Source organism: Rhipicephalus microplus, chromosome 5, assembly GCF_043290135.1.
Source record: "Rhipicephalus microplus isolate Deutch F79 chromosome 5, USDA_Rmic, whole genome shotgun sequence".
Lineage (NCBI taxonomy): Eukaryota > Metazoa > Arthropoda > Arachnida > Ixodida > Ixodidae > Rhipicephalus > Rhipicephalus microplus.
In genome coordinates, this window is record NC_134704.1 from 212032693 (window position 1) to 212045768 (window position 13076).

Genomic DNA, 13076 nt, shown 5'->3' on the forward strand with positions numbered 1-13076 from the left:
AAGAGTGTCTCGCAGTAGTGTGGGCGATCACCAAGTTTCGCCCGTACCTCTATGGTCGTTCATTTAAAGTGGTGACGGACCACCATGCCCTCTGCTGGTTGGTAAACATTCGTGATCCCTCTGGACGACTGGCCCGATGGAGCTTGCGTCTACAGGAATTTGATGTTACCATCGTATATAAGTCTGGGCGGAAGCATGAAGACGCTGATACGCTGTCGCGTGCACCCATACCTTTAGTCAATCACGACGAAGAGGATGATGACGGTTTCCTGGGCACCCTTAGCTCATCTGACTTGAGCAGACGCCAGCGAGACGATGAAGAGATTCGACCACTCATCGACTATCTGGAGGGTCATAGCGCCGTTATACCTCGCCATCTATCTCGCATCGTGACGTCTTTCTGCCTCCGAGATAATGTCCTCTACAAAAAAAAACGCCCGTTCTACGAGCCGCGCTTACCTCCTCGTCGTTCCGAAGGACATGCGGGACGAAGTCCTCTCCACGCGTCATGACGAGCCCACATCTGGTCATCTAGGTTACTCGCGAACGCTCGCCAGAGTAAGTGAGGCGTACTACTGGCCCGGACTTTCGGCAAGCGTGAAGCAGTACGTCAAAAGCTGTCGTGAATGTCAGCGTCGAAAGTCGCCACCAAGCAAGCCGACTGGATTACTTCAGCCAATTGATCCACCCCACAAGCCATTTGACCAAGTCGGCATGGACATTCTCGGCCCATTTCCTTTATCGTCCGACGGCAACAAATGGGTCATTGTTGCAACTGACTATTTGACCCGCTATGCTGAGACACAGACGATACCACGAGCCACGGCTTCTAAGGTAGCACAGTTCTTCATGTGCCACATTGTTCTGCGCCACAGTGCCCCGTCTACAGTGATAACCGACAGAGGAACAGCGTTCACTGCACAGCTTATTGATGAAGTTTTTCGACTGAGTAGCACTAGGCATCGAACGACGGCTGCTTACCATCCGCAGAGCAACGGCTTAACCGAGCGACTAAATAAGACAGTCACAAACATGATCTCCATGTACATCGACGTCCAACACAAAACATGGGATCGCATTTTGCCTTATGTGACGTTTGCTTATAACACCGCCGTTCAAGAAACAACGCAATTTACACCGTTTCGCCTTCTCTACGGCCGCGAAGTTCAGACGATGCTGAATGCGATGCTTCCTTGTGAAGGCGCCGATCAATTAACAACTGACGCAGAAGAATTTGCAGAGCGTGCCGAGGAAACTCGCCAGCTCGCCCGGCTACACATTGGTCAGCAGCAACAGGTCGATGCACGACGTTACAATATGCGTCACAATGACGTATCTTACAGCCCAGGAGACCACGTTTGGGTTTGGACCCCTGTTCGACGCCGTGGCCTCTCCGAAAAGTTGCTCAGCAGATACTTCGGTCCGTATAAAGTATTACGCCGCGTGAGCGACGTAAACTACGATATGGTTCCGGACGCTACGTCGTCACGATGAGTACAACGAAAACAACCGACCTCTGACATAGTTCACGTGGTGCGCATGAAGCCTTATTTTGCGCGTTTCTAAAAGACCACTTTTCCTGTGTTTTTTTATTTTATTTGTGCTCCGACAATAGGCAATATACGAAATTAACAGCGCCATCTAGTAAACGCAGCAGGTACCACACCCGCCATTTTGATGCTGGCGAGGCTTGACCACAACGCGCGGGCAACCCACATGCGAACGTACGCGTTTCGACGCTTCGACTGTCGCAGTCTGATTTTTCTGCTGGCGAAATTCAAGTACACTGATGCGTGCCGCTGTGTAAGCAGCGCGGAGTCACAGACAGCGATGGGAGCAACGTATGTGGCATGAATTACGATTTTGCATCGATCATTTAAACGCAAAACAGGATATGGTGTGCAGAAGCTTTATGGGCACATTCTACGATGCATGAATCTCCGCGGTTCGCGGGCTGCACGAGAGCAATGCAGAACTAACCATTTTTCTGTGTTAAGCAGACAAGCCATGTTTTTATAGGTTTGTCAGCTTTGCGGCTAGGTGTTTTCACTACGTCGGGCCTCGACACGACAGTGGTGCTCTTCGATTTACCGTCTCGGACTCGCCGCGGACTCGCTTAGAAGCTAGCTTCTCAGCGAGTCCGCACAGCTGTGCGGCATTTCTTATGACTTCGGGGAAGCTTCGGACTTCCTGCGAACTATGTACGGTGAGTCTGAGATGCTAAATCGAAGAACCCCGGTGATTCCCTGCAGTCTAATGGAGAGTCCGCCACTGCTGTTTGGTAACTAGTGTGATAGAACCGAACTGTTAGGACGGGCTGTTTTGTAATGAGATTACACCATGTAGGTAGACGAAGTGTAAATGTTATTTTTGAAGGTGATTGTGCACAGCGACGTGCAGAGCTTCCGCTACTCCGAGTAACATGCCATACACGCATCCTAGAAAGGCAGCTCAGTTTCTTGTTCGCGTTCAAGCTCCGTTGTGCCCGGTCACCAGGCAGCAATAAAACAGTCACTCGGAAAATAAGAGCTATGCCCACTTTCCAGCAGAAATGTATCTGCTGAGGCACTAAACTTCGGTTCCCCAACGTGCACGGACGCACGTTTTTCATTGGGGCCTCTCTCAGTGATTTTCCCTTACCAACAAAATAAAATCGAAAAAATAGCAATGCGCACTGCCGTAAGTTCGGAAAACTGGCACCAAGAGTATCGCCAGGGCTCGTTCGAATTACGTTCTGCATGAGTTCAGAGCGCGGCAGTCCCATTTATTCGTGAGACGGGATTCTGTCTCTGCATTTTAGTCTCTTAGGCTCAGTTGCGTTGCAGCTGTTTTTGTCTGTGTGCGTGTGTTGCAACTCACCTCACCTGAAATATGTTTCATGTTGCATTATAAAACATACAGCTGTTGAGACAGCCATAACTTAGTTAAATGGGATTCTGCCTTTTGGCTGCCTTACACTCGCATCACCAAGAAACCTTTGAGGCTACTTAGAGATGAAAATAACTTATTTAAATTCCCCCGAGTGTCTACAAGTGACTAATGTCTCTTAAGGCTTGCTGTGAACGGTCATATTTAGGAAAGGCTGCTAGGAGAGGGGAGTGTACACAGAAAAAAACTTGGGGGGGGGGGGGGGGTCACATCACAAGTGCATCATTAGTCCTGCAGTGCACGTATAAGCGTGACCTCTATTTCTTGTGAGATGCATTTGTGATAGTGCCTGTGTTTGTAAACAACAATCGTTTAAACAGCTAAAAGAAACCTAGCTCATGACGTCGCACTAAATGTTTGTTTGCTTACAGCTTGTAGGTATCCTTCCACCACTTTCCGAAAGATGCAATGATATACGAAGTGGGTTGTTGCGGTCAAGAAGGATGAAGGCCCGGAATTTCAAGTCGGCAAGTCAACGAAGGTCTGCTCGAAGCATTTTAGGTCATCGGACTTATTGCCTAGCGTTGCGAGTTGCCGCAGCCTCCTTCGGGACTTAACAGTTCCGTCAGACTTTGCTTTTTCCAAGGAAAAAAAAAACGGAAGCCCACAAAGCTAATGTGCTTCACCACAAGTAAGAAGCCAAAGCCCGGCTTTAGGCCCAAGAGTGCTAGGCGATGAGCCTATGCATAGCCCAGATGAAGTGGAGGCAGCACCGGTAGGTTTAGAGGAACCCACTAGGCTAAACAGCTCACTTGAAGGTGAAAATGCACGCTTGGCCAAAACGATAAAATAGAAAAACAACGAAATCGTGACGGCAAGGTGTATGCTTCCACGGCGAAGGCATAAGATTTGGTTTGCTGCTCGGATGACGTCGGAGCCTGGTTTATAAAGTCTTCTACAGTGGAATTCGATATATGTGGCAAGTTTTCTAAACAGTTTGTTAACATCACATGTTCGGGCGCTGAGAAACGTCTTGCTGTGGCCATCGCAGTAGCTCAGCGCAGTGAAGGAAGTGTTCAGGAGTCATACGGCCGTACTAGCGAACGCGTTGCCGTCGACTTCTCGCCCACATTAAAATGGCGGCGGGGTCAAGTTGCACTGTGTTGCCAGAGCACAAAGCAATTTCGCATATGGTCTATTGCCTCATCAGTGGTGAACTTATCGCGTCTAACATATGACTATTGGTGCCCTTTTTCATGGTTTAAGCTACCTTGTTTTGGTTTTTTTTTCAATAACTTTACAGCATCGGGACGATGCTCTTCCTTTTTTTGTTGAGGAGGAATATTGCCACCTACTTCTAGTAGTGGGTCGTATGCCAAGGTGAAGGCTCACACCACAAAGAAGAAAGAAGTGCGCGTGGCCCCCCCTGCTCTGGCAAACAAGCCCAACCGACGCGCTTGGTTAGAGCCCTGTTGCTCAGACGTAAATAAACCTTGCCGACACCCCCTGGAGCGACGTGACAATATTGTGCCAAAATATTTCGGAATCAGTCTGTCTAATTCTTGTCCAATCAGGGAAAATTGTGACTGAGCTAGAAGTTCAATTCTCGTTTCATGACCCCTTCAACTAAAAAAAAGTAACAAAGAAGAAAGAAGTGCGCGTGGCCCCCCCTGCTCTGGCAAACAAGCCCAACCGACGCGCTTGGTTAGAGCCCTGTTGCTCAGACGTAAATAAACCTTGCCGACACCCCCTGGAGCGACGTGACAATATTGTGCCAAAATATTTCGGAATCAGTCTGTCTAATTCTTGTTCAATCAGGGAAAATTGTGACTGAGCTAGAAGTTCAATTCTCGTTTCATGACCCCTTCAACTAAAAAAAAGTAACAATAGGGCTCCATGATAAATATGGCTTAATTTCGTGCTGAAAATAAATATAACTATAAAGCTAATATGCAACAGTACTTTTAGTGCAGTCAAACACATGAGCAATCAGTAACAGTCTCATCTTACCGGTGGCCTTCCACCGTAGCTCGTTCTCGCCGCATTCTGGATTCCTTCGTCTTGTGTGAGGACCTAAATGAAAAGAAAGCATGAGCACCCCTTGGAGCTTCTTTTGGTGCATCGAGCTTACGTCAGTGTCCAGCGAAGGATCGAATTCGTTGTAGCCAGTGTACAAGTCATCGTCATCTGACGGCACCAAGTGCACTCTTTCCATCTCCGGATGAGTTGATGCGTGCCGGCTGCTGCTACTGCTGAGGTTGTGAAACGTTAAAAAATGCGCTAGACACATCGGCTGCATAGATTGTTGTATGCCGTCACCGAGCAACGGCATCAAACCTGGTTGCTAGGCAACAGTTTATGGTATACGAACCATCGCAGCCCCTTTCCTTCCTCCGTGATCGCAGCAAACCAATAAGAGAACGGCGGTCACTTTTGTGATGACGCCACCTAGAGGGCGCTAACACCGAAAAGTGGGTGGGCTTGGTTGGCGAAGTTTAAATTTGCACTGCAAACCTTATGCAGTCCTAAAATAAAATTGCGACAACACAACTGAATATGCTCTTTATTTGAACCCTTCAACACAATAGAATAAGTTATCGCAATATAGCTTTTTTGTGTCCTCTGACTTTGCAGAATAGTGTACCGAATCACTCCATGTTTAAATATTGTATTAATTGCAGGACACGAAAATCATTTTGCTATTCATTGCTTACGTATGCACGCCTCCTAAGCTATTAGGCTTTATATATAAAAAAATTTAATGCTTCAAAACAAAACTAAAAAAGCGCCTTGTACAAAGCGTAACGCGCCACAGTTTTTCTGCACTAGCTGATTTGTACTTGAATGTCCAGATGAAATATTATACCAATCATAATAACAACCTCCACAAATACTTCACTATGAATTTGTTCCAACTAGTTTTGCATGACAACTTTTCACACGTTAACTCCTACTTTTTTGGTACTCTTTTGTGGCTTTGTTTGAGCAGGCTGTATCGATCCAGACGTATCCAAAAAGACTCCAGCTTCTTTCTGCTGTCTGCAATGTGCGATGTAGAAAGGAGGTTTTTAACGAGATTTGTTTGAGGTATCATTGATGGGAAACCGACTGGCGGCCTTCGTGGGCCGGCCAGTAAGGGACTTCAATATTGAGAACCGCGTAGAACGCGCCATCGGCGTCGAGAAGCCGAAGGCGGCACCACGGCATCCGAGCGACGCTAAGTACGAACGCACCAAGGCTACTACCGGTAGGAGTTTTCTCCTTCTCTAGTGTGTGCGAACCGATGGTTTCTGGTGGCATTGACCTTCAGGTCAACCTTCCAACGAAAAGGCTGCATTTGGTGGAGAAAGGCGACGTGAATCGACGCTACTTTTTTCTGATTTCCGCAGACACGAGCGCGGTAAAAGAAAAACGGGAGGACCTGTTGAAGCGCCTGCGGAGCGTCAAGGTGGTGTCATCCTCACAGGTAGCATTATTCATCGTCGTCTACGTGTGACAACTGGCTTTCAATTTTCTTAGATCGGTGTGGCTCGCTCCGTGATTTCGCTGCGCAAGTTTATGCTTGCCGCTATTTTGTTTGCCTTCTTGTTCATTTGGTGTCGCGTTAAAGTGATACATGTCATCTTTTTGGCGAGTCGCACCTTCCTTGTGACATTGTTTGTGAAGTAAACTCAATCTGCTGCTATGGTACCAGCATACCTGGAAAGTTTTGTGATAAAAATGTATGCACTTCAGCCATCTATGTTTTAATCATTATGTGTTTCAGGCACTTGCTTTTCGGGCGCTTAATACACCCAGACCTTGTGCTTCACACCGTTTTTTGGTCATCCGTAGCGCCATTCATTGCAGCCGTTGTAAAAGAAAAGCGTCCGTCCCAGTTGCGTCCAACGCTCCTAAAGCTCGTAGATAGAAAACTGCCCTTGAGACACGCACGAAATAGGGGCACCTTTCTGTAGTCACTCGCGATGTCGAACGCATTGAATGCCACCACATTTCATGCAGTGGTGTTAAGAAAATGGCTATGACAGCTTCAAAGACGGTGGTATTAAGCCAGCTCGTTGAGCTAACAATGCATTGAACGCCAACGCACAGCAGAGGGGCCACTCCAAGTGCCGTAGTTTCATTGTATTCGTGTAACAAGGAAGTACAGTAGTAGCTTGACAATTTGAATTTCATGAGACCACAAAAAATGATCGAAGTAACTGAATCTGGAATTATCAAAACTATTAAGAAAGCAAAGAAATGTGTATCACATGAACTATTTCATTTTCTTAAAGAATATATGTAAATGCACAAAATATTTTGCATAATAGTTGTAGAAATCCTTCAATTTTTATGATTTGGAATTTTGTTCTCAGTTTTAGCACTGCTTAGGACTTCCATGTCCTAATCCGTAACGTGTTCTACACTGTACCTACAATGCGATTGTGGATCGGGCCTTGCATAGAAACCGTGGCCATTTCTGCCATTCGCCAACACCGTTTTCATTGCATAGCATTGCATATTTGGGGCATCCAGAGCTCTGAAGACCGTCCGAATAAACTGGGTTGCAGCTAAGTATGACCGAATTGATGGGACACCAAAGGCAACTATTAAGTCGACATTTCTTGTTGATATAGCGGTCTAGAAACCTCTTAGTGTTACTTTTGTGCCAAGGAAGCAGTGATTTTGACATAAAATCGCGTTTTAGTTATCCGCATCGGGTCAGCGCATTTTAAGTTACCCGCCTCAAGCGGAACGTGTCACGTCACTGTTGCCATACACGTTTCCCAGTTTTACTGCCGCTCGCCGACACTAGTAGCAGCAGTACAAAAGCAGCGGGAGCCACAACAGCAACAATAGCCTATGAACAATTTTCTGCCATTGGCTCGGATATGGCAGACATGTTTTGGTTTAACTGGGCCCCGCTTGATGGCACGACCTATGCAGTTTAACCAGGCGAAAATGGAACTTTTGATCTACTCATGCCATCCCCCATAGTAACGTCCGGCTTTTCCTTTTTCCATGAATCAAACAGAAACAAACAAGCAGCATTTTATTACGTCTATTTGTGCATGGAAGGTTCTTTATTTAGTGCAGCTAGTTCGATTACTATTGAGTAATTGTAGATGGTACGGGCAACGTAATCGGCATCATTTTGCTAATGTCCTATTGTAGCGCATGTGTTCTCATGCATTTACCTTGATTTCTCAGTAAGCAGGGCACTGCTGTTGATAATATTATGGTCTTAGACGGGGGGTGGGGAGCTCGTACATTGGTCTTTCACTCCGACATAAATTTTTATTTGAGTTCAGTCTCCTTTTTCTTGCCATGAAGCAATGCATATACTGGCCAAGCCATATAAGAATCCATGTTTCCGAATTATTGAGTGTCTAATTAACTAGCTTATGTGGTAGTGTATTATAAAAGCGAACGTGTGCTTACCAGCATGTCAAGTAGACGAGTGTGTGAAGGTTCTCTCACGGTCCGACTAGTGTCGGAGCAGAGACATCTGTTTCATTGCAGCAAAGTGCACGCTATGGGACTCATGAGAAGCCGTATGCTCGTTCCCTCTATGCTTGACCATAGCTTGAAGAGCCACAGGTGTTTGAATGCCAGGGCTTAACTGGAACCTATTTTGTAAGGAAAGTTGGTCAGGAAAAGATTAAGTGCCGACCGATTGCTAAGAGCGCACTCACAAAGATGCTTCGCTCCCGCTAATGCGACCTTGTCCACAAGGCATATAACTCTTAATACAAGAAGGTAGAATAAATAGTCTACAATGTGACCCAAGCAATGAGTGTCAATTGGAGGCAGATTGCCTGAGTTGTGATTGAGTACATGTGTCACTGTTTGAATGTCATCTGAGACAATGGGAGCATATTCATTCATTTAGTCATTTATGGTGCCTCGAAGGTCTCACAATATAGCATTACGTGTGCAGATATCACAGAAACAATTGTTGGTCAAATGAGGTGGCATCTCTTGGAAGATAGTCTTCAGCGGCATCTCTGAAACGAGAAAAGTTGGTTATGATGCCGAGCACGCACTTTCTTTTCATCATTAACCAGCAAAAGTGAAATGTGGGGCCTCCAAGTTTATCTCAATGCCAATGAGCCACCCAAGCCTTTCCAAATTGGGTGATGTGGCTTGCCCAATTTCTGTAGCTGCTAAGTACTAGGAGCTATTGCACTCATATTTTCTCATTTAGGTGTTCGCAACAAGCAGAAAAGAAAGAATGTACGCATTAGGGACGTTCAGAGTTTTGGTTTATCCTCACCATGCACAACTTTGACGTTTCAAAAGGTTGATATGTACTAAAGTGAGTGCATTGTATATAGGCGCACATAATGTCTTGATATCTACCAAGCATTTGCAGGGCTAAGAAACAATAGAAGACACATAAAGGACACAGACTTGCTATGTCTCCCAACTGAAATTTATAGAAAAGTACAAAGCCAGTTTTCATACATGCACTCATGTTATCAACAGCTCTCAAGCATAAGTGACCAAACAAAACCTGCATTTCTTGTGAGTTGTGTACTCCGTTGGAGTTCTTGCACAGCTGAAACTCAGTTTTCTAATGTGAGTGGCCTTTATTGTTTCACTTTCTGTTGCAAGCTTGATAAATGTAGTGAGATCAAAATGCGGTGTGCATGTACACTTTTTGCGGCGATCCGCAAGATGGCCGCTTCATGAACCCTCGACAGCGAAAGTTTTGTTTGGACTTTTTTACAGGGATTTGTAGCTTTGTGTGTGGTGATGCCAAAATTGAATTGTAAATGCTCGAAGGCAATGTGTAATTTATGCTAGTATCGTTAATTCAGAACAATTTTGCATCACTTCGAAATGACTGCCTAAATACCATGAAAAACTAGTGCCCCAAAGCGGGGCAACGCATGAGACTACATGCGCTCTTACCTTGGTGACACTGAACGCGCTGTTTTCAAATAGGAGAACCCGCAGGTGGTGAAGAATGAAACGATGTGGATGCTTTGAGTGTGGCCCCCTCAGAAAAAAAAAAGCATTCCCAGTATAAGCAACTAAAACAACCTTGAGAGAAATCGGACAACAGAGCGAGAGGGGTGTCGAACAATGTTCCTCTTCAGGTGCCAGTCGGGGTATTGTGTGGGCCCTGCAAATAAATTTTCTCTGACACCAACAATACTCGCTTTATTTCGCAACATCACGACAGGGCCCCGTGTCTAAGTCAAACCTCAGAAAATGTTAATTGCGAATTCTCAGATTAGCATGGACCCTTACTTTAAGACCTAATTAAAAACTTTTATGGGCAATGCTTGCCACTAATAATGAGGCAGACATGCTCCCGCATGCAGGACTCTCAACAACGCCAGCACCCCGAGTTTTCAAATTTAGTGTCAGGGGTGTTTTAAAAAGAAAAATGCTCATGTGCACCGATATTAAAGCGTCTGGCCAGTGTACTCTTTGCCGCAGCCGAGTGGTACCTTGTACACCATGTGTGTTACACAATCAATGTAACGATCAGCGTATGTCTTTGTGCCCGATTTCTTGTTATCCTTGGTCAATAAAGGGCACACCTAAGCTAACTTACTGGGGGTCGGAAAACGCAGCTTTTATGTTGTTGACGACGTGAAGGCATCCGACGTAGATGTGCCATCGTCGCAGGTTGAATGAAAGGACGAGAGGTACAGGAAGAAGGGAGCTGCTGAAGTAAAGCAGCGGCCGTGGCATCCAGCCAGCTATAAGCCCACGAACATTCTAGGCGCCTCGCATCACGAGCCACTTGCGCTCATCATCTTTTTCTTTAGCCGGCTGGCCGACACTAGCGCTATGCTACACTGTTATACCCGTCATCTTCAGATTGGGAGAGAATTTTTTTATGTATGACATCACCTGTAGTCTTCTTTTTCATTCTGTTTATCCTGTTCCTTTAAGAACATGGAGGGTATGGTCTTAAAAAAAAAAGCTTGCACTTTTCAAGACACCATGGTTCAGGAGCAGTTGCTGGTCGCCCTTGATGACACCTTCTAAGACTGTGGATCCTCTGGTACGAACTGGAATGATGATGCTGAAGAGAAGTGCAACAGTGACTTGCCTCTTTTATCATAATGCCACGTCCCATTTCCCAAGTTTTTGTTATCGTCCCAAAACACCACACGATTCTTAGCGCAAACCGCGCCTGCAGTTTTCTAGAAGGTTCCGGACTGTAGTGGATCATTTCGATAAGATCACGCCCACTGTGCGAACGTTACAGATTGTTCTGGAAGCTACGCCACCGCCAGCGATAACGCTAGAACATTCGACGGCAAGAGTATAAATGCCGACGCGCTTCGCCGCTTGTCAGTTGTTGATCGAAGGCCGACGCTCCGTTCGCCGCTATCAGTCCGAGACTGCTATCTTTGCGAGACTGCTGCTGTAATTGGACTTTCCGTTTACCGGGCACAGGTTCGCCCAAATAAACAGTTAAACCCCAACCAAAGTCTCCTGTCTTCGGCCACGTCACGACCCCGTGACATCTGGTGGAGGTGCTGCTTCGTTCATGTACCGGACGCCCCCGTCAAGCCGTGAACCCAGCCCACGTCGCGGAGAAGACACCGACGCCAACCAGGAGCAGCGAACAAGCCGCCGACAGCAAGGGCTACCACCGGAGTACGGGCTTCTAGAAGACAAAGGGCGGAAGACCAAGGCCATGACTGCGACTGCAGCGACAATGACAACCGCCGCATCCCAGCCCACGATGGTCATGCATCAACCCAGGGAACCACCAATTTTCCATGGGTCATCGTTCGAAGACCCGGAGACCTGGCTGGAAACATACGACCGTGTGGCCGCCCTCAACCACTGGGACAACGAAGAAAAGCTCCGTCGTGTGTACTTCTACCTGGAAGACACCGCAAGGACCTGGCTAGAGAATCATGAGTCCACGCTCCGAACGTGGGATGTCTTCTGCGGCGCGTTTCTGCAAACGTTCGCGAGCGTCGCTCGCAAAGAAAGGGCCGCTGCTCAACTAGAGACCCGGGTTCAGCTTCCAAATGAGAAGGTTGGAATTTTCACAGAGGAGATGACCCGCCTATTTCGTCACGCTGACCCAGACATGCCTGAGGAGAAGAAAGTTCGTTTCCTCATGCGAGGGGTCAAACAGGAGCTTTTCGCGGGACTAATGAGAAATCCACCAAACACCGTCCAAGAATTTGTATCCGAGGCAACCACCATCGAAAAAACCCTTGACATGCGCACCAGACAGTATAATCGTCGCCTGATTCCAGAATGCGCTGCTGCTCAAACCAGTGACTCTGAAAACCTGCGTGAAACGATCCGAGCGATCGTGCGGGAAGAGCTGCGCAAACTGTTGCCTTCGGCGCACCCTCAAGTGGATTCGATCGCCGACATTGTACGAGAAGAAGTTCGGCAATCGCTTCAAGTTCCCCACGCACCGCTGCCCGAGCCGGAAGCAATGAGCTACGCCGCTGCACTGCGCCACAACGCTCCTCCCCGTCCACGCCAAAACGCCGCCCCATCGCACTTCCGTCGACAGACGCCACCGCCGCCACCACCCCCACCGACGTCATACCGTTCGCCAGCGGCCCAGCGCAGTGCACCGAGGAAGACTGACGTCTGGCGCACCCCTGACCATCGCCCGCTCTGCTACCACTGCGGCGAGGCCGGACACACATACCGCCGTTGCCAGTACCGACAGATGGGACTGCGTGGCTTCGCCGTCAATGCACCACGTCCACAGCCAGGAGAACGACCACGTGACATCGCCGACTACCTGACAGGAACTCGGTGGACACCACGAAGCCCTTCGCGTTCCCCGTCGCCCAGCCGCCGCACGTCACCGCACCACCGGCAGTACTCTGGCCCAACGCGGGGCCGGTCTCCTAGCCCGTATCCGGGAAACTAAGGGCAGCAACCGGTGGAGGTGCGGTTGCTGTGCGACGAACTACCGAAGATCCTCCGACGACGACGACGCCGCGACGGAGCTTTCCGAACACAACGCCAAACAGGCAAAGCCCTGACGGTGAAAGCTCACTTACCGAAGGTGGCCTGACGACGCAACATGGAAGCAGCGGAACAAGCCGACGCAGCCGTGACCCGACGCCACGCCCTAACTGTAATGCGAGACGGCGAACTAGCGACCTCGACGTTCTTATCGACGGCCACAGTGTGACCGCTCTCGTCGATACTGGAGCCGACTATTCTGTCATCAGTGGGTCATTCGCCGCGAAGTTAAAGAAAGTTAGGAC

The 13076-nt window shown here is 47.9% G+C and overlaps 2 protein-coding genes across 4 annotated transcripts in view; one reads left to right on the forward strand and one right to left on the reverse strand.

Annotated features, from left to right (window-relative positions):
* The window catches only part of nompB (intraflagellar transport protein 88-like protein nompB), a 1761410-nt gene extending 1756259 nt beyond the window's left edge, over positions 1-5151 (reverse strand). The window contains exons 1-2 of the mRNA XM_075896456.1: positions 5000-5151; positions 4879-4941 (exon numbers count right to left, since the gene is read on the reverse strand). Coding sequence (XP_075752571.1) covers positions 4879-4941; positions 5000-5083 — 147 coding nt within the window. The 5' untranslated portion in view covers positions 5084-5151. The remainder of the gene's footprint in view (positions 1-4878; positions 4942-4999) is intronic.
* A 724-nt stretch (positions 5152-5875) lies between these two features.
* Positions 5876-13076, forward strand: part of LOC119173540 (NADH dehydrogenase [ubiquinone] 1 alpha subcomplex assembly factor 4) — a 35388-nt gene continuing 28187 nt past the window's right edge. The window contains exons 1-2 of one of the 3 annotated variants that reach the window (XM_075896459.1): positions 5876-6115; positions 6258-6334. In XM_075896459.1, the coding sequence (XP_075752574.1) occupies positions 5965-6115; positions 6258-6334 (228 nt within the window). In that variant the 5' untranslated portion in view covers positions 5876-5964. The remainder of the gene's footprint in view (positions 6116-6257; positions 6335-13076) is intronic. The other 2 variants (XM_037424347.2, XM_075896460.1) reach the window with 2 other exon arrangements.